The sequence below is a fragment of the Haemaphysalis longicornis genome, unplaced genomic scaffold (assembly GCF_048455015.1).
Source record: "Haemaphysalis longicornis isolate Haplotype H1 unplaced genomic scaffold, Haemaphysalis longicornis Haplotype H1 scaffold_2, whole genome shotgun sequence".
NCBI lineage: Eukaryota > Metazoa > Arthropoda > Arachnida > Ixodida > Ixodidae > Haemaphysalis > Haemaphysalis longicornis.
The window spans coordinates 116884490-116911743 of NW_027526295.1; the positions used below are offsets into that span (position 1 = coordinate 116884490).

Below are 27254 nucleotides of genomic sequence, written 5' to 3' on the forward strand. Positions count from 1 at the left end.
TAAACTTCGCCTCACCCACTCAGAGTAGCCTAGCAAAAACATCACGAAATCAGAAAAAAATTACCGAGGCCCTGCAATACCTAGGAAAACGTATCAAAATCGGATGAAGCTAGGTCGACCCTGAGCTACGCTTTTTCTCCTGCCTTGTGCCACTAGTGCAAGCTGCACCAATTTTAACTGCGGAGCTGTCGTCGCTGGCGGTAATGTGTGCGGCGTGATCAGAAAGCACCTATTCAAAGTTATTTCCGCCGCTTACCGCGCACGTAAGCACGCACATCACGTGGTGCGCTTGGCGTCGTCAAGGCGAGCGCGTGGCGCTCGGAAAAAAGTACAAAGAAAACAGTTCACGTGAGCCCCTGCCTAAGGGGCAGCTGCACAAGACAGATCGCGATACAGACGCCAAAGTTCCAGCATCCGGTTGCCGCCCGTTCGAACCAGTGCTAACGCTTTCGCCTTTCGGTAAAATGTAAAAGCATGCTGACACAACGACCCTGGGCCGCCAGTCATGCATGAGGAAGGTTACAATACAGATGGATATGACGATGACTACAACTACCACATTGCAAAGTGAAAAGCGACGATACAACATGTAAATAAACACTTTCAAACGTAATGTAATACGTGGTGGTGTGTCCTTCAATGTTTACATAGAAAGAAATCCTCCTGCTATGCATTGGCTCATGCCTTACGCGACTTACACTGGGCAAGCACCTCCATTTTTTAAGTGGCTCTTGAATGCGTTAATGCCTCCAGCTTAAGGAAAGCGGGCCAATTGCCGTTTCACCGCTGTAATGACGTAATTTCGGCGGCCGAAGAAAAGATAATAGAGAAAAATTTTTAGGGGCGAAGCTCCTCTTGCTCAGGCCCTGTCCCGGCCGTACACGGCACATTGTGCACGGCACATTGATGATGATTGTGGCAGGATCTCCCTAGGGATTTGCCAACCAAAGATTGGCAGAAGAGGTCATATTGTTCAACGCGTTAGTTGCTACCCAACAAGGAGGATAGGAAGAAGAAGAGGTTGTCGTTCGTCGCCTGCGAGCTCAAGACACAAACCGAGGGTACGCGACACAAGACGCTCTCCAGAAGGCGATGGCCAAGGTAGCTAAAATGTCACACACCGAATTCGCCAACTTACCCATGAAGATTCTTATCGTCCCAAACAAGCCCTACATAATCACCACAAACACAGACATCGTCGACGGGATTGTCAACGCAGTGGTGGAAACCTTGACATGTCGAGTCTTTATATGATGTGTAGGCGAATGTTTTATGGTTTTACCGATACGCATTTTAGCTTCGCCCCTCTCATCATCATTCACTTCGTGGAGATGGCGGGATTTCTTGTGGTAAAGTTCCCAAGTCACCTGATGGGCATAGAGCTGTAACGTTTGGCTCAGCTGCTTTGCGACCCTATAATTTAAGTATTGGATGTGTTGGTTGAGTACGTTCTCCAAGCATTGGAAATTTCTAAAAAAAGGTGTAAGAAAAGAGAACAGTTGCACAAAGGAACCTAGAACATGAATTTGTTTTTATAGCGACTTTACACTGAATCTAAAACGCGGCACAAAAAAAAACTGCCTTGTTTCTTCGAACCCGTTTGAACAAGGTTAAGTAGGTACAAACTGGTTCGAACCACAACGGAAGGGTGCTCCGGAACCGAACTGGGACTGAACTCGAAGTGCTTGAACCCGAACCTGAACCGAATCCGAAAAAATTGCGGTTTCACACCCTGATTTATTGAGTTCGCGAAGCTTCGTTTTGCTGCGTGGTATGAGTTGCTTCATTTATAACCTGCCCTGTGTATCTCTATATCATTCAGAGCTATTCCAGCCCAATGAGCGACAAAGACCGAAACGCCATATTACAAATGGATTGCGGTTTCGTTAAAAGGCAGTTACGGATTTTTTTCTTTTTGTTCAAACTAAATCGGGGTTGGCTTCGGCGCTCGATACTAGGTGTCAATTCATCACATTAGGACTCACATAATGGTGAGACGCCAATTTGTTGTTAAGTCGACAAGCTGACAATATGCGTAGTGCCTGACGATTTTGCAACCTCAAAGCTAAAAGCTACGGTTACACGGCTCGCTTCACCTCTCACCAGCCGCTGCCAAGAATCGTGCCGCTCGGCCTTATTTTACATGAAAGTGCACCGAAATAACTAAGAGATATGCCGTAGTTTACGTACATAATACACTCACAGAAACAGGGCAAATAATATGCTTAGCAAGGTACCTTTTGTACCCTTATTGTCTTGTGTATTTTATGTGTACATAATACGTTATTCTTATGTTCCTTATATAATATGCGTTATTTATGCGTAATTTAGTATCATATATATTACGTTATACACACTCGTATAACCCAGATCTGCAAACCGAGAACATTTCAAATTAACGGAGGCCACATTCGCGCCGATCTTTTATTTCAATCTCTCGGCGACTAGTTCTGGTAGCAGTAACAAGTCAGCCTGAAGTTTCCGCAGTAGCCGCCTCTGCGTCCGATGCTCTGGCAGTGTTCGTGACAGGTCCTTTCACTCCACGGACAGCCGAAGCCACGACCTGAAGACGTGCCCACAGCAGCATATATTAACCGCACGAACATCACGGAGTAATAGGTTGCTCTCATTGCACTGGCATAAAAAGGAAATTTTGAAATATAGACGTAAAAGTAACTTTTCGCCAAAAACAGATGAAGAGTGTTTTTTGCGGATTTTTTTAGGTTCTCAGCATTCGTTTTTTGTAAGGTACATGAAAAAAATACTGAAATATACAGGGGCAACATGGACGTGACATCATAAACAACGTTTTCTATTATATGCCAGCACTGCGGAGCTGAACGTTAAAAACTAGTGTTACTGGGCCTTTCAATATCCCAAAAAAAATTTGCAAAAACATTATTTTTCTTGTTCAACATTTAGCAGGGCCATGAAACTAGAGTTATGTAAATTCACTCGCTTCCCGAATATTTCTCCACCACCGTTATTCCGAATTCTTTTCATTAAACATGAAACAGGAGCATAGGACCCTTCTCTTATAGTGAGACCGGTGACAGGAAGAGTACTCACGGACGCGGACTAAAAGTTTTGATGAATCGCCTTCGGTTCCACAAGCCAGGGCCAAGACGCCTGCGAAAATTCGGCGCGTCATCCCTTTTGCCAACAACATGTAAAAGCTATTGCCGATAAGAGAAGCGGAATCCACAGTGTCTCAGCTAGAAAAGGAGCTCTGCCGAGAAAATGCCATATTTCTTGTCAAAAACAGCGCTAATTCTCTGTTCCTGAATGCAGAATTACTCAAACGCCATTCCAAGTCTTTTGTTTTTGTTTTTTTTATCCTATAAAGACCCAGCGACATTCCGACATGCTCCAATCGTCTATTGTGCAATGCGGTGTCAGATCATTGGCCGAGCTCAGTCTCCGGAATTACATACGCATTGAGTCGTATTCGTTCGTCCCAACTGAAACGATACTTACCCAGTAAAAGCCCCAACAGGGAAACAGCTGAGAAGAGCCTCATCTTGGTACTCCGCAAGACGTTGACACCTGCAAAGTAGTACGCCTTGCGGATATACTTTAGCTACCGAAAAAGTATTCCTATAAACTTTTTAACGCACACTTGCAATCCTTTTCAGCCATTTTTTTACCAGATGGGCGTTTTTGGTGCCAATTGATGCTGCAGCAATTAATTTACTGTACTGTGCTCCCGCTCTAAAAGTAAACATCTTGCTGTACGTGAGCAATGTCTGCTTCCTGGGCTTGAAATTTTGAAATTTATTGCTCAGAATCAATGAACCTAACTGTCCTCATTCATCCACTCGCGCTTCGGTTTGGGCGCACAGTTCTGGCCCCCATGGAAGAAGTTCAACAGAAAAAAAATCCTAAAGCAATTTGCTTTTGTTATCCACAGAACCTATGCATCTTTAGGGAAAAGCGTCAAAAAACTAACGCCATGGCCGGTCGAGGGTTTCCGGCTTGTATGCCTTGAGCAGGGCTGTGCTGTTCTGCAAAATGCCCCCTGATAAATGCTAATGTCATTCTGCTAATGTTTATACAAGGGGCAATCACCCTTGCGGAAATCTAGAATAGTGAAAACTCACTCGTACAATTCGACCGAGACAGGACTTCTGCTAGACTCCTCAAAAAGGGGGGCAGTATAAACATGTAAGAAGAATAAAACAGTTGTGGCAGCTTGAGAGGGATTTATTAAAGTGGGCCATTTCATAGCGATGAGTTTCAATCCGATTTGGAAAACGTCTGTGGAGAGAAAGCACTAGTAATCTGGTCAAAGTGGCATTGTCGTCTTCATTTGTCGCCTGCATGACGGCGTGTGTAATGCTCATTTTTTGTTAGCTGAGGGCAGGACGAATATATTTAAGCGGAGAGCACAATGGATGGCCCAGACATGCTTAGTACGTTAACCTAAGTACAAAGGTTTCCACCAGGACAACACGGAATAATGTAATATCAGTCATGCTTCTTCAAGGCGTGTATTTTAACCAAGTAAGTTTACCGCAAGGTGAGGCTTAATTTCAGCCAGCAGTCACCCAAACTCGGCGTGATAATCAAAGGATCATATGAAACTTCGTGATTAGAATGACAGAGCTCCTGCAAGATAGGAAAACTAATTCCCGTGTAGAAACTTCCGCTTCTCGTGGATGGGATGGTGTTCAGTTTGGTACTTTTTATCCTTGAGAAGTATGCCTTCCAGACTAAAGTGTTTATTGTCTACACATGGTGCATTTATTATTACAAAATATTTTCTTAACACATAGTAAACTCTTTTCAACGAAAGTTCGTAAACCCTTATTTCATTGGAGAATATTTTAACGCGTTTTCTTCCTTGTATAATTGCAATCACTACTGACTTAGTCTTAAATTTAGTGTTAGTCTTAGTGTTAAACTTGGTCTTACTGACGGGTAGTTTTAAAATCTGCAATTTTATTCTTTTTTGTTTTGGGTGCTTACAGCCTGCAATTTTGGCAAATCTTTCCCTAAAATTTAAAATAGCTTCCACACGGCCCTGTCTAAGGACTTTAATTACCATTTTTGTAGCTTATGATGGCCATAGCCACATCGTTCGCGTGGGTACGTTACTGCAGTTTATTAGATAAAGTGCGCATTGCGGATCATACAACTTTTCATTTAGATACATTTACATAAATGCTAAAATACAGCTCGCACGGGAGCTTCCAGTATTCGCAGATATCCAAGTGTTTCCAGGCAAATGCATTGACATCGTTAAATTACGTATAGCAACTCAGAAAGAGCCGTGCCAAGGTTTTTTTGCGGTGAAGCGCGGTGATTGTCCGGTACGGCGGCGCCTTTGTAGGCTCTTGTTTTCACAAGCTAGCGGCTGCCCAGACATAGAACCACCGCAGTAATTATAAAACCTTTACTGCATACGCCTTATTATACACTTGTTTCTTGCTCGTAGAGTTAATTGCTTGTACCGATAGTGCAAGCAGAACCTCTCGATTTCACTCTTGAATATTAAAACAATCTACCAGAATTGTATTTTGTTCTAAAAAAGTACGACTCCCCCTATCGGCAACGGCAAAGAAATAGGATACAAGATGCACTGCTGGTATAAAGTAAAGCCTTCGCAACAAATATCGGTTCTGGACAAGAAACCTAGCCCTACAGCAGACAGGTACTTTCGACCGTGGCCCAATACTTCAATGTCTGTGACTCCGGTAGTGTAGACGCAGCGTGCGTGTGAATTCATACACGTAATAGAATAAATACTTCCGTCAATCCCGGCGGGCAGAAGAACCGCTCCTAAAATAAATATTACCGCCTTTAAGCAGTATTGCCGAGCGTTTGGAAGCCTCCGGTTTGGCTTTTCCAGAAAACACGCCAATTACACCACAACATTCAGCCTCCTTGCGCGTTTAAATTACGAGTAAGACCACCTTGTATCCTGTCTATAACTTGATACACATTTCCCACCACAGCTTCTAAAAAAAATGTTCAGTGCTGCAACGAAACATGTGGTTTTTGAGCTAGGTTTCAACATTTTATTGCTGTAATTGGCCCTGTTGGTGCAAATGAATGAGCTTTATGAAATAAAACACTTCCCATATAGCGTAAATGAAAGCGAATAATAAATATGTCCGCTTACCCAGAGTTTTCAAGGCATCTAGAAATAGGAAATGAGTGGAACAGAGGCTGAACAAACAACTTGAGGAGATACACGGACAACTACTGGAACTACCAGTGTTCCTGCTTAAACCGCCTACTTGTAATCTTGGAAACCACGGTTTACTTCCTATTAACTTCAGGCCAAAGCACGTGCGATACAACATATTATCTACATAAAATGTATCTGGTGACGGCATCCCATAACGATAACCCTCACTCGAGAAAGGTTCCAAGGTCGGCGGAGGACAGATCCTGGAGGAGCCTCGAGCACATACTCGCACTGCATGCACAGCAGTGCGAGCTTTGTTGGGTAATCTGCGGCTGGCCAAGAAATCCACGAGCCGGTCCAGCCGCAGCTGGACCCCACAGTGAGCCACGCATCTGACGCGGCGATGCACGCGAAAAGAGAAGAACAAAACGAGGAGGACAACGCAATGCACTCCGATCCCACCGAAGCAAGTCGCTCGTTTGCGAAGTGAAAATACGATGCAAATAGCGGCAACATAATTGATTTATGGGTTCAATGGAAAGCGACCTTAAGGGAAGGAAACAAAACTGCCCCAAATTAGAAGCACCGCCAGCCACTCAACCTAATTCCCACCCCTAGGACTCGGGAGACGCCGCAGCGGAAACGTTAACGTATGCAGCCATTGCCCATGGACAATACGAAAATCATTTATCGCCCACATGCGGGCCCCCATCTTTCTAAATGGTTGGGCACAGAAATCATTAACGCCATAGGAATAGGAAGCACACTCAGAAGTAATACTACGACAATGTTCGTATTCACGTGCAATGCAGGGAAAACGTCGTCATTGGTAGTACGCCAAGAAAAGATCTTGCTTTTGCGTTTCTGGAGGAAATCAACGGCATACAACTAGGATGACACATATTCACTGTGAGATCCCGTGTGAAAACACCACACTGGATCAGCAGCGGCGTCATTAACAGCGTTCCACCGAACACTAGTCCCGGAGAACTCATGGACGGACTCCCAGTGCCAGAGAGATCTACGGTTGTTGCACCACAAATGCTGGAAAAATTGCATGGAGCAGTACTTTTCAGAGCAGAGAAATTAAGGGGATTGCCTTATCGTCTTACCTCGGTCGCTGTGACGCTGTTCGATCTCAAGAGACAGCCATGATCAGGCGGCGCAGCGAGATAACGTACCCAAGTAGAGCCCAACGGCGTACCATAACGGTGTCCCACAAGGGCTTCGAAAACAAAGCTGTTTACACTCGAAACTCCTCGAAACTCCTGAACCGCTGGCGCTTGTCATGCATCTCCCCGCTGTTTAGTGCCAAGAAACCTGCAGGTACATTTGAGGCAAAATCCCTGCCGATAATCGACAGCCCCTGCGTCCATTTATTTAAGAACGTATGTTTGGTTGGTTTTTACAAGGGAAAAAAGTAGCCGCCAAAAATGATGAGTCCCAAACGGCGGAGTAAAGAGCCGGCTCGTGCGGGATGAAAGAAAACACAAAGAGAGCAGGTCTCCCGCTCACGCCGCTCTAGGCTAGGCGGGCACTGCAAAGGCGCTAAATTTGGATTGCATTGGACAAGCCTTTGTTCCCGTCATCAAGAGAGGAGTGCGACAGAGAGCTGAAGAGCGTGATGAGTGTTAGCAGTGAGGTGATGACGGCACCACATCCTATTATGGCGAATCACTGCTCTGAACTTCGGGAATCTTTCACATTGACTGGAACGGATACCAGTCTTCTTTAATGGCCTCCACGTGCCGTTCAACATGAGACATCAGACTGGTGGCTACTGTCGCCAACTATATAGCAAGACAGCACAGTACTGCCGTAACAACGAGGAGCTGGGCCACCGGCAAGACCTATTCAGCTCAAACCTTCTCCCAGAAATGCGGCTATAGACCAACCCATCACTTCACTACGAATGCCCGACATGCAGCAAATTCAGCAAACAACCGCATTTGACCACAGGGATAGAGTGCAGGCAAAAGCTGAAACTAGGATCAGCCCTCCACAAAGGTCGACAGCAATGAAAAGTAAACCACCGAGCCCTGCAAGGTTTATGGAGGCCCCGCCAAAAGCTTTCCCGGATCTACAACCAGCAGGCAGCAGCACCTCGAATAGCAGCGATAACAACGCGAAAGGAAGCAGCAGCCAAAAATCCAGAGTGCCTTAGATATTTCGATCCGACTCGCTAGCTTGATCGCAAAAGAAAGCAGGCTACGCCAATGGAGCAAGCGAATCCGGAAGAAGCTCCGAAACCGAAGCTCCTCTAAAAGCCCTAGAGATAAAGATCCAAAGCCAGCAAAATCTCATTAATATGTTGCTCCAAACCTGCCGATGACAAGAAACTGCTAGATGGCCTCCACAACAAGTCCTACTCACACAGGAGCGAGAAAATAAGCTAATTGACGGCAGGATATTCGCACTGGAACCACGGATTATGGTGAACATACAAAAGATCGCCACGGCATAAATCTAGAAAGAAATGGCGACCTTTGCGATGCAAGCATTTTTTTCGCGAACCTTTGCAACCGTGTCGTAAACTTTGACAACTTCGTCGCATCCGCCAGGATGAACTACATTACCAAATCGGCTCCCGAATCACTCCTCAGCCCTACAGATGCGGCGCTTAAAAAGGCACAAAAAGATAGCCACGACGATTCACGTTCTTGCTCTTTAAGCCGAGAAGAGCACTATATGACGAGAAAACCTACAAACATGACAGTCCAAACTAACGGTACCTTCGCTAATGGTAACTTCGCTCAAAAAGCTACATAATTAGGAAAAAAATCGCGCAACTCAACCCTGTGATTCTGATTGAAAAGCACAGCTGTAAACGGCACCCACAACTATTACACATTCGACATCACTTAAATTCACTCACGTCACTCTACAAATAGTGAAAATAGAGAGAAGTGGAATGCGCTTAACCACACCCTTTATTACTTCAAAAAGATATTTTTGGTAAGGTTAAATCAATACATGATCCATGAACGGTGGTTGGCTGGGTTGTATTGGTGTAGCGCATGAGTGAAAACTCTTTTTTTTATAAAATTAAAGGAAACTCAAACGCGGGGTTAGACGACCTCCCTTCTCAGTCTCTGCCGCCGCGGATGATGGCGGCGATATCGGCGGCAGCGACAGAGCAGGAGGAGGAGGAGCAGAAGGAGGAAATATACTTGTACTCATATTTCTCAACGGCCCAGAGTGCGGCCCACGGGAGCGGTTCATTCTTCACTGGAGCCCATATGCGGTCCGCGCCGCCTGGGCTGTGTCCAGCAGCTGAAGCTGGATAGGAAGAGAGGGACTGGACTGCAGCTTCTCCCATTGCTCTTGTTGGGTAGTTGACGGTATGACAGGAGGGTGCTTAGGGCTAAAGTCGCACATCCCCATTATGGGGCGCAGTGTTCCTACTTCAGAGAAAAATTGACATTCTGCGTCGTAGCGATTCGGGTGCATTAAGTGAAGACGAGTTTGGTGTGGCAAGGATCCGGATTGTATAAGCCGTAGGGTAGTTTGTTGTTCTCTGGAAAGGTCAGAGTAAAACGAGTTAGGTTCTCTCTCTGAAGGCGATAATGCTGGGTTATGACCCTGAAGGAGACAAGCGGGTGATGGTGCTGCAGCTCCATAGCACGGGGGATAAAAGCGCAGGCTTGTTGGTGGGCGTATCCGTTCCTCCATGGAAGCGTGAGCGGATGTCCAGATGAAATGAATGAAACCGTTTGGGCAGTGGTTTTTTAGCACACACAGAAGCAGGTCGTGACACCCAACACGACTGGTAATTCCGGTAGGCTAGTTGGGAATCGGTGACTACATTCCGAATGCCTGGTTGAGTGAGAGCCAAGGCGATGGCTGCCTCTTCTGTGGCCGTCATGTCTTGGGTCTTGAGTGAGACACAAGCAAGGAAGTTGGTTCCGGAGGCAGTCACGATGATGGCGTACTGCTGCCCTCGGTGTTGGGAGGTGTCTGTGTAGATAACGGCATGATCCCCACCGAGGGTGGTGTTGAGCGCTTGAGCCCGTGCTTGTCAGTGACCCTCGTCGTGTGAGGGGTTCATATTTCTATGCAAACGGAGCATATTTAGTTCTTGTCGCCAAGAGTCCGGGAGTACATCAAGCGGAGTGACATTCTGGGCTGCCCAGCCAATATGGTGAAGGATGCGGCGACGCGCCACAGTTCTGTATCATTTGGAACTTCTGGTTAGAAATATTGCCCTCTATCAACTCTTCCACCATGTTGTGGAGCCCCGTGCTAAGCAGCCTCTCTGTCAACGCACTCATGGGAAGACCAATGGACTGCTCAACCGCATTTCTAATCATTATATAAATCATCTTTATGTCCTCCTTGCCAAGAAAACGACAGGGGGTTGACGTAGGTGATTCTCGAAAGGACAAATGTTTGAATTATTCGACAGGTATCGGATTCCTTGAGGCCTCGTTTCTTGGTGGAAAATCGCCTGTTCATGTGTATGGTTTGATTGAAGCTGTGTTTGAGGCGCTGCATGGATACGTCACTCTTGGTGTTGCCATACAGATGTAGGCCCAGGATCTTGATACAGGATCTTGAAAGAATGATCAAGAATTATCAAGGCTTCTCTGGGCCTTCCTTTCATTACATCGACCGAGACGCTAACTAAATTAGGCGTAAATATTACGTGGAAGAAGATGGTAGAAGCACACAAAGACAGCAACCTCGAATGCCTCAAGCTCAGAGTGAAACTTACCATGCTGACACCAACCATAAAGCCGCTTTACAATTGGAAGTAAAAGAAACAATCTCTGTATCATGCATAGCACGTAACATGCACTCCAATTACCACAAGGAAAGAATACAGGCAAGATCGAAGGCACTTCGAAAATATGCAAAAGATCCTTGCTTTATATCCAGTTCACACTGCTTTCGCAATATGCATCACGAACCAACGAGGCAGGAGATTGACGTCGGCAACAATACCGGCTCCTAACCCCGAAATGGAAGAAAGAGCAGACATCGCCTCGTCAATGACCACCTGCTGCGACAGAGCACTCATATTCATTCAGCTACTCTCAAGCAGCATGTCCGCGACGCCACTTGAAAACTTAAAGACGCGCCCCCAACTTCCTTACACCTACGCCACCTGGATCCCTGGGAATGAACGTATGGCGTGAAAAAAAGCAGCGCACGCTGCACTCCGCGAACATACCAGTCGGTCTTCTTTCCACCAAACATCTCTGCTTCAACGGGCGCAGCAGACGTACCTATCACATTTAGGGCAATATTGTGGCGGAGGAGATAGCTCCCCCCACACCGCGATCTCGACAAGGAGTAAAGGGTAATATTTCCTCGCCTCCAAACTAACACGTACTCACACGAAATAATCATGAACCGCATTTACCACACGCAATTCCTGTACCTAAGCCAATAATGCCGCATACGCGACACCTTGCCACGCATAAACCTCGATTGCCCTTGTGAGGGCCACGGCTCAGACCCACCTATGGATAGTAAAGCTCCCTTAACAACACTGACCGCTATGCCACAACATACTGCAAGCGCTGATACAACAGGTCACCATGATATTGCTGAATAGTGGTAGGCACTGCTCGTAGGCGAGGATGCGGAGAACGAGATAAATGTGCTGAAACTGGCGAAGAAGGCAGCTACCGCCAGTGGTTTCCTGGGCATGTGTGAACTACTGCATTGGACCGGCAAGGACCAAATCGTAGCTACTCTTTTCAGTCAATAAATGCCGGTTTCTTGTCCTTCTGGTAAGGGTAAAATAAAACATTATTTTATAACACAGAAGGAAAACACGGTGCCTTTTGCTAAAAGCATATGTAAATGGCGAACTATACCACTTGGGCAGTATATTCTCCAGAATGTCACTAAGGTTTTCCATAATCTTGTTTTCTGGGTATAAAACGTTTTCGCTATTAATGTCCTTGTTCAGAACCTACATGCCCCCTTCTCGCATTAGCAGCAACGGGTAACGGGTAAGCAGCAACAGTCAACAAGGAACTACAGATTATGCTGCTGAGTGAGCTGAGAGACTTCGAGCACAGGGGCGGTAGAAATCGCAATAATGAACGTGCTCGGAGCTCGCAAATTCGTACATGTTTTAGTCTACAGCTTCTTTCCGAATTCGTCTCGCATTGACTGGCAACAAATTCTCTTCGATTAACTCAGCCTTCTTAAGATCTCATATTGTACACCTTCGTAACCAAGGAGTATATCAAGAAAATTTTCTCCGACACATTTCTGGGTGACAGCTGGTCCCCGTTATTTAAAGAATCACGGAGCCAGCGGCAGTAAATAGTAGAAGGAGGGTTAACAGTGAAATATGGGTTTTTTTAACGTCTTTGTGGTTTAAAGAAAGAGCCAAACTACTGAATTCAAAATAGCTGGTTTTTCTGTCTCACGTCTGTACGGAGAACCACTGCATAATATTGCTGTACATGTTGTCGAAAGCCAGCAACTTGTCACATTTCGTAACTGTAATGCGCATATCGGAAAGAGAGAAATGTCTGTATAATCATACTTGAATTGATGTATATGTTGCAAAACACACCATCTGGAGAACACCGAAGTATAATACTACCTACATACAGCAATTCTACAACTGCAGCAGGAGGCATAAAACAAGAGGTAACTTAGTAAGCACCAAATTTGTAAAGTTGCCGCAAAACCGGAAATTCATTGTCCGAAAATACCGTCAAATCTCGTTGCTACCGACCTGACATTAAGAAATTTCGCACATTTAAAAACATTTTCAAAGTTCCCGCCAGATTCACTATATTTTCAATGCAAAATTATTTCATAATTACGAATTTCAGAAGAGCATGTTTCAATATAGCACACGTGAGTTATTTTCTCCTTTACAGTCAAGGAACATCAGTAGTCGAATTCAGGTAAAATATCAGTGCCACAACTGCCGCGTAAAACAGACGGCCCTATTCTCGACTGCACAAATTGCGGGCATTTCGCCATTTTTTTATACTAGCACGACGTAAGCAATCAGTGACGTGCTGCACCTATAGCTGTGACGACATGCAGTGTAATTTGACGATGCACTCATAAAGATCGCACCCAAGGTATCAAATATTGTTCAAGAAAGATATAAAAACACTTGGCATGTACTATAAAAATTAAGACGATAGCTGAGGCTGACAAAAAAACACATTTGTGGAGGTCAAAATTGGCGTCAACAGCACAAGGCCATCGACTAACGTTGATCTAAAAGCGAAAGAAAGGCGGATGTCGAGCTAAAGAACATCACACAATTCTTTTACCGTATCTATTTATTTCTTTCAATCGCTTTTAGTAACATAGCTCGGCTCTCTGCTTCAATGAAAGCTTTGTTGAGTTATCACCTTCCCTGCTGCCACAGCCGCCACGCCATCGTCTGCTGCTATGTTAGAAGTTTATTGCGTGATCACAGAAAAAGACGGCCGCGACCATCGCGTCTATGACACATAAGAGCAGCGAAGCGCTACGCCTGATAGCCGCGGAGCGCACCGATGTCACCGATTCACTCATTCTTCAATCTCGAATTCAATCAGCGCTGTAATGAACCAAAGAATCACTTTTCTTTCTTATTTTTCTCTTGAGTTCGATCATGTGACCCAACAGCTTACTAGGACGAGAGTGGCCAAATGCCATGCATTGGGTTCTCTTTGTCATGGAGAGGCTTGTACTGCCCTTTGATGTTGCGGTTACGCCACACAAATAGTTTTAATTTTATTGAAAACATAAAAGCAAAATACTGCACGTTATTTCTATCCTCCATGATCGCTGAATTGAAAGCAGTTGAAACTGTAATTTATTTCGGTAGGAAACATGCTTTACACAGCGTGCATGCGAAACTGCCCCTGCTGCAGATTGGCGGACATTTCGGGGCGCGGAAAGCCGGGGCAATGTTTTGCCCTATTTTGCGACAAAAACAGCCGCCATTTTCAAGCTGTTACATAGCATTACGTACGCAGGCTGAAGTTGCCAATGCATGACGTGTTATTCCCGCCTACCGTTTAAATACGTCATGCCTTTTCAGCCAATCACAGAGAGGGCATGTAATACAGGCAATATTGTTGTTGAATAGCAAAGCCTGGCCTACGTTGCCATGTATAGTGCTTTTAGTCTGTTTTTTTATTGCCGGCCGAGAATCATGCGCTTTGAGTAACGAGAAATAAGGCAACTTTAGAACTGGTGCCCGTAAACGTCATAAAACGTCAAAATGACGACAGCACACACAACCGCTTTGTCAACCGGAAGTACATCAACAAAACTGAAAGCCAGTCAGAAAAGACTTCCGGCCAATTGCCGGCAAACATGGCGAATTAGCGGCAATTTGTGCAGTGGAGAATAGGGCCAAATAATCTTCTTTTCTGTGTGTGTTCCCCCAAGTGGAGTAGCTATCATCATCAGCATGTAGAGTGCCAATTTCTAGCGCCACCACAAAGCTGTTGCACAGCCAGCCTAGCCGCCTTTGCCCCGTTTCTCTCTCGTTGCTTCGGCTGTCAGTCGGTGGCCGGTTGGTGGTTCGGTTGTTTCTCACGCTATTCACGTGTAGGGGCAGGTACTTTGTTGTGGGTGACCTTGCTGCGAAGTTTATGCGTGATACAATGATGAATGCAGCTGGCGACACAGCCAATAAGAAGCGACAGCAGTCATCGCACCGCTGCGAACGAAGGCATCTGCGGGTCACAGAACACACAAGAAGATGAGATAGTGTAAACAATAGCTCCAAACCCCGCTGTGAAGGTGATTGGAAAGCAAAGCAGCTTTAAACGACACCCACAACAATTTCCCATGCGACGTCACTTGCATTCACACACGTGGCTCTAGAAAGAGTGAACCCACAGATTCTGCAAGCCTTTACTTCGAATTGGCGAGAGCGGTATCCAGAACGCAGTAGCGTCGGCCACGGGTGGGCTACAGCGGTGGACGCCGCCGCTGTAGCCCGGCAGGGCGTAGGCAGAAAGAAAAAGGAAAGGAACGTCTTTCTGATGGCGAGACAGTGGAACCTAGCTATCCTGATGTGCTAGCTTGGGGCTACACCACCGTGCCACACAAGCGTAGTCATCGAAACAATCTGGCATTTGAGCTTAGTGATTACCATTTAGATCGATTTAAATTAGTTAGTTTAGTAAGTTTGAGAACTGCGAGAATGCTGAGGGAACTTTTATAGCCGCCATTTATCAGGACCAGTTGCTCTTTCCGCCTTTTCTAATACCTCATTAAACACAACCGAATTGGTATTCACCAATTTAAAAAAGCGGCGTCCCATTCTTGGCAAGCAGTGCGCAAGAGGTAGCATTTATCTAGCGGCCAGATGTCTGTATGTGGTCTCTACATTTGGTGTTCGCGCCCTGCAAAGCAATCCTTAACGTATCAGTTAAAATATCAAGAAGGTGGATCGGTCGCCGACGTCGATGATCGAAGCGATGATCCGATGAACGACGACTCTCTGGCTCGTTGGCCGATGGCACATAGCCGACGATGGTCTCCTCCATGTAAACTCCAAATGTACAATATGTACACTTTATTTACATTACTTATTTACAACTCATGGCTCATGATCGCAAGCAAGAAGTCGGGCAAGGCCCACGTCGAGCGGGGCTTGCCGCTCAGCTATCTCTGTCTCTCTCTCTGAGCTCCCTTCCATCCAACATCAAACACCTCGGTTTTACCAACAAAACCCCGCGCACACGACGGACGTCACAACCTGAGAGTGAGGATGGCTCATTGTTAGCCCACACTAGGCCACTGATTGGCCACCGTGACAAAGCTAGGTGGATTCAAAGTAGTCACGTGACCCACCTTTCTCACTCTCATACATCAACCCAAACTATTCCACAAAACACAAATATAACGGAAATGAAAGGCAACCAAATAAAAGCCGACCTAACGACGGGAATCGGCTCTCTGGCTGCACGTCTTAAAGTATTGTCATCCCGTGCACTCCTATGTTTGGGGTCCATGCCGGCAGAATTCCTTTCCTTTGTTAGCACGTGGAGCGCCAAAGCCTGGTCGCCTAACCCATTTACGCACACTAGCCGGCCAGTCGGCAGGTTCAGACGCGTCAGGAACTGAAACTTCGGCCAGTAACTTTGAGCAGTGCAACTGTCCCAGACAGAACGTCTGGTCACCTCTTGCTAACTCTGACCCAATGTTTGACCCCTTCACCGACCTTCAGCTCCCGTCCGCTTCGGAGATTCTTGCAAGAAAATCCTTTTTCGAAAGCTTACTTCGCTTTCAGCTATAATGGAGTGACCGACGCGTTTGTATGCGTCGTCTCCAGGCCCGCTCGTCGGGTGGACACAAAAGCAGGGCGAATAACAAAACCCTCCGCGGTTTCTCCTTACACTCCTCGCGCCAAGTCCGCTCGGCTGGCGTGAAAACAAACACATTCAGTCAAACAATCTTACCGCAGTGAAAGATATCTAGTTGCCGGGCAGTTTTTATTATTAATTGAGGGTCCCGAACTGAACAGTATCATTGCCGTATGACCACTTAATTGGAACTACTTCTTGCTGGGCTATTTGGTGAATAGATGCCATGATTTGAAGCGCAACAAAAACACACGGATGAAGAACAGAGTAGACGAGAATGACGAAATAGCGCCTTTCTCGTCTACTCTGTTCATCGTCCGTGTGTTTTTTTTGTTGTTGTTGCGCTTCAAATCATGGCGACCACCTAATTCCTTCGGGTCGGGGTTACCAAGGAGGTGCTGTCGAACAAGTTAATCAAGCCGTGCGAAGGAAGCGCGCAATAGACGCGAAACTGCGCCAAAACAGGCCCAAAACAACCGTCGCTAAAGCAGACGACAAACCAGGGCCGCTGTCACGTCCACCGGCCAACAAGAACTTCAGCACGGGGAACACTGGGTAAATTCTCCGCGCCATCTACAGTGTGCTCTGTGTGTGAAACCCTCTGCCTCCTCCTGCCCCCACCACCGCCGCCTCCACCGCGTTGGGAGTTTATTGACCCGCACGCCATGAAACAACCGCTGCCTGGTATAGCTAGAAAGTTTTGCATTAAAATTGATGTTTCACTGCACATGAACAAAGTCCATACTTTCATCGCTCGTTGCGATGATGTACCCGATGAGGTATTGCACAGAGTGGAATCCGCCGTTCGTGCTCCACTCGCCAGAAGAAAATAACTGATTTCTTTAAATGTAGCTCCTTTGAAGTGAGTGCAGCGTTTTGGTTTGAGAGTTTGCTTGTGTGCACACGCGTATACTTACTTCCAAGGTACGTCATTTTCATGCCTAGGTATGAGCACTGCCATATAGCCGCAAGCTTTTCATTAAAGTGAGTTTTAGGTACCGATTCAAGAAAGCAGACAGGAATTTTAAGCTTCATTGTGGCACATATGGACAATAGAGAACAAAAAAAGTCGACTGTAAGCAATAATACCTCACAAAAAATTACGGATAAGTACGTGTGTAAGGAAAAGCTTCTTATGTTCATAGAAACAAAAGAAACAGAAGCCTGCACCTGAATTTCGGGGCTCACAAACAGCATAAGTTGCCTACAAATAGAAGAACAGGGCTCAACACGGAAAACGCACGTTACGGACAGAATGCCGTAGTAAGTCGGTCAAACGTGACGGTATAAAACCTGAACAAAACTCAAACGACTCCCCGAAAGCGCTCGATAGAATGTACGCAAAACGTCTGGCCATTAATATAGCGTGTGCGGATGATAGCACGCTCTATCTACGTCACTAATTTGTTTGGCTGGCACGTTAGATAGAAATGTGATTGATGGAAGTGATCACTTAAGGGTTAGTCAGCAAACATTTATTCAAATACTAGATCGTTTGGGGCTTGAGGCCGGGCTAAGGATGCCTGGCTATGTTTGAGACGTCCGCAGTCCAGGATGCCCCAGCCCGTGTCCGCTTTCGTAGCCTGTGATGTACGGTTGCCAAAACATCCTAAATCGGCAATTATGTTAACTTTATTTATCGAAAGTGTGCTAGCGTAGTGCGCCAAATGCTTGGAAAAAACCCATAGCTGTGTAAGAGGACGTTGTTTATTCACGATATTGTGTTTTCACGATGTTATACGTTGACATAGGCAACGGATAGGAACATGGTAGGAAAAGGTGTAGAGATAACGCTGTGCATGTTGAGAATATAGCTTAACAGGAAGCGCTCACGGGAATACGGCATTAATCAGGGCTGTCATGCCGAGCCCGGTTACGAGCTCAACATTTCGCGTTTTGTATGGTGTTTTTTCGGGGTTCTAAAACGTATATTTTTCCTTTTAAAATGCGCGTGAATGCGTCTCTATTCCTAGGAACGGCAAGAACTGCGTATTACCGCCATTCAGTTATTGTAATGCATTGTGTTCAAGATCTACACATTGAAGCCTATCGTGATCACATTAAGCAATTATATTAATTAATCATCTTCACATAACCCGCAGAGTTGCGATTGGGCTTTCGAAGTTGTCAATAGATGGTGATATCATAATTTTGCTCTCGGAGAGGTTTATTGGGGCAACTTCTGGTAAAAAAACCCAGACAACTCAGCAGCGCAGAATTAAAAATCAGTCCCTTTTATAAGAGTAATGTCCAGGAAAGAAACAGCACAATGTCTAGGATACTTTTGTTAACGTTGTTATGCGCCGAAAAATTTGGTTTACAGAGGCAGCTTCACGCCGAATTCTGGAATGATCATCTATATCAAAGAGTGTACCCTAAGCGTTGATCATGGAATAGGCGTAAGTTACTATAACGTCGGTGGAACTGCCGCATATACCAGGCACCGCAGAATATGGAGGTGTTTACAAGCTGTTCACCGTGTATTTTTGTGGTTGGGTCGCGGTTTAAAATGCCATAGAGCCACATGTGAATGAGAATATAGTGAACTTATTCGCAACATTTTAGAAAGGGTGTCATTTTAGATGCGAACTATCTAATGCTCGGGGCTGTGTCCCTCCCTCCATCATTGTAGATGTCATTGTCCGCCGTCCGGACACTACGGCGCATGCGCGTCTCTTCTGCCCCGTCAGCGTATGAAATGACGTAAGCGCAGTCCACTATAAAAAGAAATAGTTATGCGGCGCCGGTTTTCGATCCCACGACTCTGGCCGCAACGGGAGGTACGTGGCGCTCTTCCCACTGCGCTTCAAACCGAGACAGGAGCATGTGTTACGAAATCGCCTTATATCATTCACTCATTCAAACTACGTGAAGAAGCTACTGATATAACGAAGGCACGCGAAGCTGAACATCAACGGAAATGACTAACTGAAAAGTAATGGGAACTTCAGTCGACTCCATGGCTGCTTGGAATACTGCTGAGGGCTCCTCTACGGGAAGATAGAGTAATTTTTGTTTGTTCGACGGCTTTCAGCTTTATAATGTATTAATGGCTTCCCAAATGATTGTGGTTAGCGCTACGAAAACATTCGCCGTCATTAGTGGATACCGTAGAAGGCGAAAATGGAGGGATGTAACGTTTGAGCACAAAGGAAAGGAAATCTTCGACGTACCACCAATCCTTCACAAGGTGGGTGGTTGATGCCAAACGTCACACTGTGTACAAAATGATTGCGCCAAACTTCAAATTCAGATGTACCTTTAGGACTTCGCATGTGCTATGTGGTGTGGAAGCTTAGGTGTGAGTACGTATTTGTCGTCTCGGCCCGGCGAGAATGGGTGAATCGGCCATGAGGTTCTTACGGCAGCAGTCGTCCCATTGAGTAGGTAAAAGGTAGCAGCGCGAACCAAACAGGGACGCAGAGAAGACGAGAAAGCCTGTCCTTGTTGTTCTGTCTCTGACCCTGTCTTTTTTCTGTTGCGCTCTTTGAAGTACGTATAAAAACGCAAAACGTTCGTCGCTCTCCTTTTAAATTGATGTCTTAGAATGTTGTTATTATATTTGTAGCCTTAACCTAGGGTAACTACGTTCGAACCACATAAGAGTAATTCTACGCGACACTGTGTGTACCGGGTAATAACTTGAAACATCGAAACGTAAAGTGAGGCCAAACGTCAGCCTATGCAGCACTGGCTTCGAGAAGCATAAAATGGCGCAGCTAGTGTTGTTTTATGATGCCACGAACCAGCGATACGACCCAAAGTGGTTTATCATACCAATATTTTTTTCGCCAGATCGTACTCATCGCGCCGAGAACTTTCGCAGAACGGTCCCTAATCATATTTCACTGTAAAAGAGGGGTCTATTAGTCGGGGCATCACGGAGAAAACCATGGTGTTTCCTCACCGTACTTGTAGCCAACTATGGCTACAGGCCGTATCTCTCACTGCTGGTAACGAAGGGATTACTGTAAGAATACTCATTACGACATCTAGGAGTCCCCTGTTCTCCATAATCATAATATAAGCGCAATTTTGGTGTTTCGCCTAATCTCAAAGAAGCACGCCGCATTAAGCTATCGAAGGCATGGACCACGAAGTACAGCCTTGCTTCCTGGAATTCGACTCTTCCTTGACGTCCATTACATGAAGGGAAAGGAAGTGCTAAGCGATGTTACGTGTAACTATCCTGAAGTACGGATTAGTTATGAGGTTTAACGTGCGGATGCTACAGAGGCGACTAGGCGTGCCGTGGTGGATGGGTCCGGATTAATTTCGACCGGCTGAGATCTTTAACTTGTGCAGAAATGTCGAATACAATGGTCTTTTGCTTTTCGCTTCAACCAGGCATACGCCCCTTCCCGTGTTGATACCCAACGGGCCGTTTCTGAAGAAGGCGAAGTCACGAAGCCCTTTCGCTCTCCCAGGCCCGCTACTCTCAATTGATACACGGACATCGTCGCCCATTACCGCCACGAACGACAGCGCCTCCCGCCACCACATCCCCATGTATTGAGAGCAGAAGTGACTGCCTTTCACCGACTTCACACAAACTCCTACCCTCACCCTATTACCCTCCACACCATGTACCCAACCCTCTACTACTCTAAGTGTAATTTCTGTCCCCTACCCGGCTCCCTATACCACCTGGTATGGGAGTGTGAGAAACCCGCATCTTTGACCCCAAATCCTCACCCAATGTACGAGCAGTGGGCGGGCCAGCTGGCCAGCTCCTACCTCTACGTCCAGCGTATCCTGGTGGAGAGGGCTAGGGCAGCCAGCGCGGATCCGTACTAAAGGAGGCCGCCCACCGGTAGGTGACCAACAACTATCGCCTCAAGCTCGTTTAAATATAGTTTATTCAGTCACTCCCTCACTCACTCACTCTAACAAAAAATTTCCCCGCATTTCCCCGAGGGGAAGAATGTGAAAGTGCGAATGCAGGAGTTGAATTTGCGCGGTTCGGTAATGCTAGCGAAAGAGAGATCACACACACACACCCAACTACAAAGAAAGAAAGATGCATTTTTTCACAGACACCTATTTGTGTTGTCGTTGTACTTGATTGCTAGAGCGGATCTCAGCTTTGAAATGTCGTGTCTGTACTCCTTTAGGCGGGTGCATTAGCCCTTCTCACGCCCGATTCCTGGCAAATCCCCCACGTGGGTATGTGCCATGCACAGACACCTATTTGTGTTGTCGTTGTACTTGATTGCTAGAGCGGGTCTCAGCTTTGAAATTTGGTGTCAGTACTCCTTTAAGCGGATGCATTAACCCTTCTCACGCCCGATTCTTGGCCAATCGCCCTAAGTGGGTATGTGCTAAAGAAATTAGGAACTCTTCTTGGCCAATCGCCCTAAGAGGGTATGTGGTGCGAACGGACGGACGGCGGTGGACGCGTGATTCAGATTACTTGGCCAATCGCCCTAAGTGGGTATGTGCTAAAGAAATTAGGAACTCTTCTTGGCCAATCGCCCTAAGTGGGTATATGGTGCGGACGGACGGACGGCGGTGGACGCGTGATTCAGGGTCGCTTAAGAAGTGCATTCGCACCTAAAAAGCGACAGCCGTGGCCAGGAAACGTTCCCGCGTCCTTGGGTGCATCTTGAAGTAAACATATGATCCTCGCAGTGGCACATTAGTTTTATGACACGAGAGTTCTCAACAATTTGGGCCACTCGTTTCCCGGCGGCCACAGCCGGATCCTTTGTCATTGAATGGGAGTTCGATATCCGCAATGCCCCGCTACAAGCAGTTTCCACTTTAAAGCAAAGTTTGACATCCACCTAAATGCAGCCATACGGCTACAAAGGAAAGCCATTTAGGTGGATGTCAAACTTTTCTTTACAGAAACTTACTCCACCTTGGGGATTTCCCCTAAATATGGTGGATTAACAAGTTTGCACTTTAGTCAAAACTGCATCAGGACATGCAGGACAGCATGCCCAGCAGTAGTCTTGGAATGAGGGCCTCTCCCGCTTAACTGTCCTTTCAGTTTGAATGAAAAAAGGTTTACCTCAGCCACCACGATCCCAATGGGGCAGCATTACGACACAATACGCAGCGGTCTTTATTATATACTGTTCCTTGATACGTGCGTGTATTGGATAATACACCCCGTGAGCCGGTAGCTGGAATTCTGCACGTTCACGTAAAGAAGTTGAAAAAATGAAAACAGCTTACATTTTCACGCAAACTCTAGCCCCCGCTGTTTCTTTAAAACGTGTGCAACGGTTTGCTTCAAAATTGCGGAGACTTCACTCATGCAAAAGTGATGTACTGTGTTGCAGAGAAGTAGTAATAGTGCGAAACTTGACGGAGCCATACAGCAGGAGGGGTTCCCTAGTCCGGGAATCCATGTCACGACAGGACGACCGATGCCCTAGATCGTTAAGTAGCGCGTGCAACGGGACCACAGCAGAGAAGACATATACGACGCCGCTAAAGCGCCATCGTGTGTGTCTTCTCTGCTGTCGTCCCGTTTCGAGAGCTACTTAACGAATTATCAACAGCCAACTTTCCAAACTCTCGATTTTACTGATGCACTAGATGCCAGTAGTTGCTGGCATCTAGTCACTGGGGATAATGTTCTGGTCGCTGGTAATCATGTTCTCCCACAGCACATGGAGGGAGAAGGAGGTAGGAAATTATGGGAGGTTGGAGTTATGCGCGCACTCTAATAAAATGTGGACTAGTGTGCCAAGCTTAGAGCAAAAAGTGCATTGGGAGGGAAATTAAGTGGGAAACATGCGGTGTAAGCGAAGTGTATGGACAAAGATATTCGTTTGGATGCGACAAACAGTCGTTTCTTCTTGGAGTGAGGTTGTAGTGAGGTTGAGAGAATTGTTGTCTTTCGAGTCGATATTACTTGATAATGCCCTGAAATGTACGAATTTTGTGGACCCCGCTTGTTCTTCTGAGGTCTCGAGGAGCGCGCAATCTTGGTGATGGTTAAAATTATTGCCCGCAAATGTGAAGTGGGCGAGTGTCCAGACGAGGGCGACGTTTATGTGTGGCTGATGTTGCGAGAGGATGCGGAAAGTTGTTGGGGCCACCCTCCTCGCCAAGAAGCTCCGACAGGTAGCTTGAGAGTCGGTTAAGATGACGGCGCTCTTGGTGTGAGTAGGCGCGAGTGCGATCGTCAGTTGTTCAGCAATCTGCGTGGATGTCGTATTAATTGAAGCACAGTTAATAAGGGCCGATTTAGTTGTGTCGGTCGCAACCTTGTGCTGCCCGCATGGATATGAGCTAGTGTCCATATAAGCGACGTCCAGATGGTTCCCATAGATGTTCTCGTGGCCTTGACTCCGAGCTTGTCTTATCCCGGGGTGGAGATCAGGGTACATGCCTTATGGTATTGGGAGAGCCCGTACAGCAAATCTGTACAGCCGTACAGCGAACCCGTACAGCCTCGGGGAGGACAAGAGCAGGAGTAGATGCTGGGTGCGTGAGTCGTAGGTGTTTGAGTAAACGAAGGCCCGCAGGTGTTTAACTGAGCCGGCCATGTTGGCTGGTAAGGTGGCCTTCAATTATTTCCGAAACTATATTATGAAGCCCCAGTTGAAGGAGATACTGAGTAGAGGTGTTCATAGGCACGCCCAATGCTTGTTTTAATGCCTAGCGTGTGAACTTGTCAATGGAGTTGAAGTCTGTTTTGCTGAGGCAGAGGTGTGAAGCAACGTAGGTAACTCAAGAGATCGGCAGAAGTTCTTGAATCAGTCTAATCATATCTTGTTATTTCCGGCCCCGATGGCGGTTAGAGATGTCTTGGAGCATGTGCGTAACTTGAATGAATGTCTTAGATAATTAGCATCAGGCCAGATCGTTCCGTTTATTTGCTTGTGTGGTGAGACTCAGAATTTTGATTGAAGAGCTGGGCTTGACGTCCTGGCCGTCCAAATGTAAGAAAATCAGCTGAATATTTCGAACTGGTGGGTGCTTGGGCACAATTACTAATTCTGAGTGATGAGGTCGGCATTGGAGACCCACTGACAATGTGTAATAATGCACAATGTCCGCGGCTTCTCGGAGAGCAATTTGTATATTTCCTAAAGAGTCAGTATTTGTCCACATGGTGATATCATCGGCATATAGAGCATGATGTATCTTGGGGATAGCATCCATTCGTTTGGGCAAGTTGAGTAAGGCTGGATGGAGCAGAATTTGAGACAATACAAAACCTTGCGGCGTGCCTCGATCACCAAGGAATATAGGATCCGACGTGGGGTTGCCGACTTTGAGGATAGTGTAATGTTGGATTAAAAAATCTGAAATGTAGGAGTAGAAGCGATGGCCACATCCAGTCTGATTGAACAGGGAGACAATAGCTGAATGTAAAACCTTATTGAAGGCGCCTTTAAGGTCAAATGCTAGGATGCCACTCTGAGAGTGACGGGTAGCCGGCGCCAAGACTTCTTCCTTGAAACGGAGGAGGATGTAGTGGGTACTGTGGTGTTTGCGGAACACATACATGATAATGGGGAATAGGCTTCTGTCCTCCAGAAATGGTTTAAAATGTCTCAGTATAAGCCGTTCTACCAGCTTATCCACACAGGATGTGAGGGATATCGGGCGCAAGTTGTCAAGATGAGGTGACTTGAGGCATGAAGCGTATCTACATGGTTTTCAATTGGGGAGGAAGACTACCAGATGGTAGTATTGTGGTGAAGTAGATGATCAAGGGAGTTGCCGTTCAGGTTTGGCAGAAGCCTGTGAGTACTTGGCCTTGTACGGAAGCGCTGTTTTTCTTGCTTTCTGAAGGAGCTGACTCAAATTCGTAAATGGAAAGTCCCTGTCGATTAGGTCGTTCGGCTGTCTTGTGTGTGGGGGTGGGGAAAACTTCTGGCTGGTGTTGAGCTATCGATCTGCTAAGGTTTGTAGAAGGGCCTTTGGGGAACCTTGAAACGAATGTATGGTCCGAATCATGCTTCGGTGGAATTCGCGCTTGATTGTAAAGGGCCGGTCAGTTGTCTGAGTAAGCGGTACGTTTTACGTGTGGTTAGGGTCTCTTGAAGAGTATCGCACAGCTGAAGCCAATTCTCTTTCGATAGCTGCTTGGCATATTCAGTGGCGGTTTAGTGCGGCAGTTCTATGGGGAAGTCGGGGATTAGGATGTTGGCGTTCCCTTCGCTTAGTGAGGCTCCGACGAGCTCCCCAAATGTTAAGGAGTTTGGGGTCGACGCATTTGATAAGACGTGGCGATGCTTTTGGTGTGCGTTCGTACTGTTTGCACGAGGTTGTCAATCCAAGCGCTAATGGGCTGAGTTATATCAATTGAGCTGGATTATGTAGCCTTTCGAAAAGCCTCCCAATTAGTGATGCGTGCCACACGTGCTTTGACGTTGCCATGCTTATACCGGATATTGAGTTGAACAATATCCTGATCCGAGCCGAAATTGTCATGAGTTGAAGTCCAGATGACATCGAGATTCCCGGCTAATTGGATATATCGGCAATTGTTTGCTGGCAATACCTGTTCCCGTACGGGTGGGTGATTCCGGGTGATTGAGCAAGATAAGTTAAAATCTTGTGCTGCAGAGAAAATTTACTCCACAAAGAGGTGTGCAAAGACTGCAACTAGGCGAGTGTGTAAATCTATAAAGCTGTAGAAACATATAAAGTTAACACTCCATTGGTCTGCGTAACGTAGGTAACACTTCTCATCTTTCACTCTTCAAGCGTAAAAAAATGTTGTGAATCATCAACGCTACAAAGAGAACTTTTTCGTCAGCTGACTTCACCTTTGCTCGAAAGCAGCAACCAAGCCCCTACTACCAGGGTCTGAATTCTTCAAAAAGGAGCGCAGTTCTGACGCGGCATAGTGTTTGCTTGCAAATTCACGTATTTGTGGGCTAGGGCGTCGCTTTGAGGGGCGGGGAAAGGGGAAAATCAGGCAGAAAGTCTGGAGATGGAGCAGGTGCACCAGGAGCAGAGCGATGTGCACTGCCCTCGCCGTTTTGCGCATCGCTTTCATGCTCACGCACCTGTTCCACCCTAACCCAAGAATACATGCATTTTCATACCAACACAGCATTGCTTCAAACAAACATCCCTTTTGGGAAGAATGTGGTGCAAGGTTTCCTCGTTTTTTGTATTGTGTATTTGTGGCAGAAGCAATTTCACTTCACTGAGCTTCAAATGAACAGGTGAAACAATAGTGAGGGTCATTGCTTCACACCTCTCTCTCATTGATTGATTGTGCAATTGATTGGTTGATTGATTAATTCATGGATTGCTTGATTGATTCATTGGTTACAGTGTTTAACGCGCCGATGCAACGCGGCCAATGAGGCGCACCGTTCTGGAGGTATCCGCAATAATTCTGACCACCTGGGGATCTTTAACGTGCGGCAACATCTCGTACACACGGGATTTCTTGCTTTTGCCTCCATCAGAAAACCGGCCGCCGTGGCCGGGAATCGGTTTTTAAGCCAATCCTAATGAAATATTTTAAGGTTGTGTTTTCTAAGGAGCGGAAAACATGCTGTGGCCTTCTGTTTAACCATCACAAACGGGGACAAACGGGTCAATGCGTTGTTAATAGACAATGAAAATTTACCCCATCTCTAAACATTCTTTGGTTGAACTCGCGAGATCTCTCTACAAGAAAGTGCTGTATTCGTTTTGTGTCCCTGCACGCATTATTTTGTTTGTCCTGTTTTTGTCCCCAAAAAGACGAACAAGCATTACTCTGCAGCGCAGCTTCTTCGAGCAAAGCTATTGAACGACAAAAAAACGGAGGTTTTCCGTGTCTTGTCGGTATGCGAAATCCGCACTGTAATGAGAAAGAGCCAGACTTCGTTGCGAGGAGGTCCAAACCCGCT

General features: G+C 46.3%; 1 protein-coding gene across 1 annotated transcript in view; it reads right to left on the reverse strand.

Moving 5' to 3' along the window:
* Positions 1–2410: 2410 nt before the first annotated feature.
* The window catches only part of LOC144167322 (defensin-1-like), a 32467-nt gene continuing 7623 nt past the window's right edge, over positions 2411–27254 (reverse strand). Inside the window, exons 2-4 of the mRNA XM_077696618.1 lie at positions 3478–3546; positions 3070–3129; positions 2411–2563 (exon numbers count right to left, since the gene is read on the reverse strand). Of these exons, the coding sequence (XP_077552744.1) occupies positions 2445–2563; positions 3070–3129; positions 3478–3520 (222 nt within the window). The 5' untranslated portion in view covers positions 3521–3546 and the 3' untranslated portion in view covers positions 2411–2444. The remainder of the gene's footprint in view (positions 2564–3069; positions 3130–3477; positions 3547–27254) is intronic.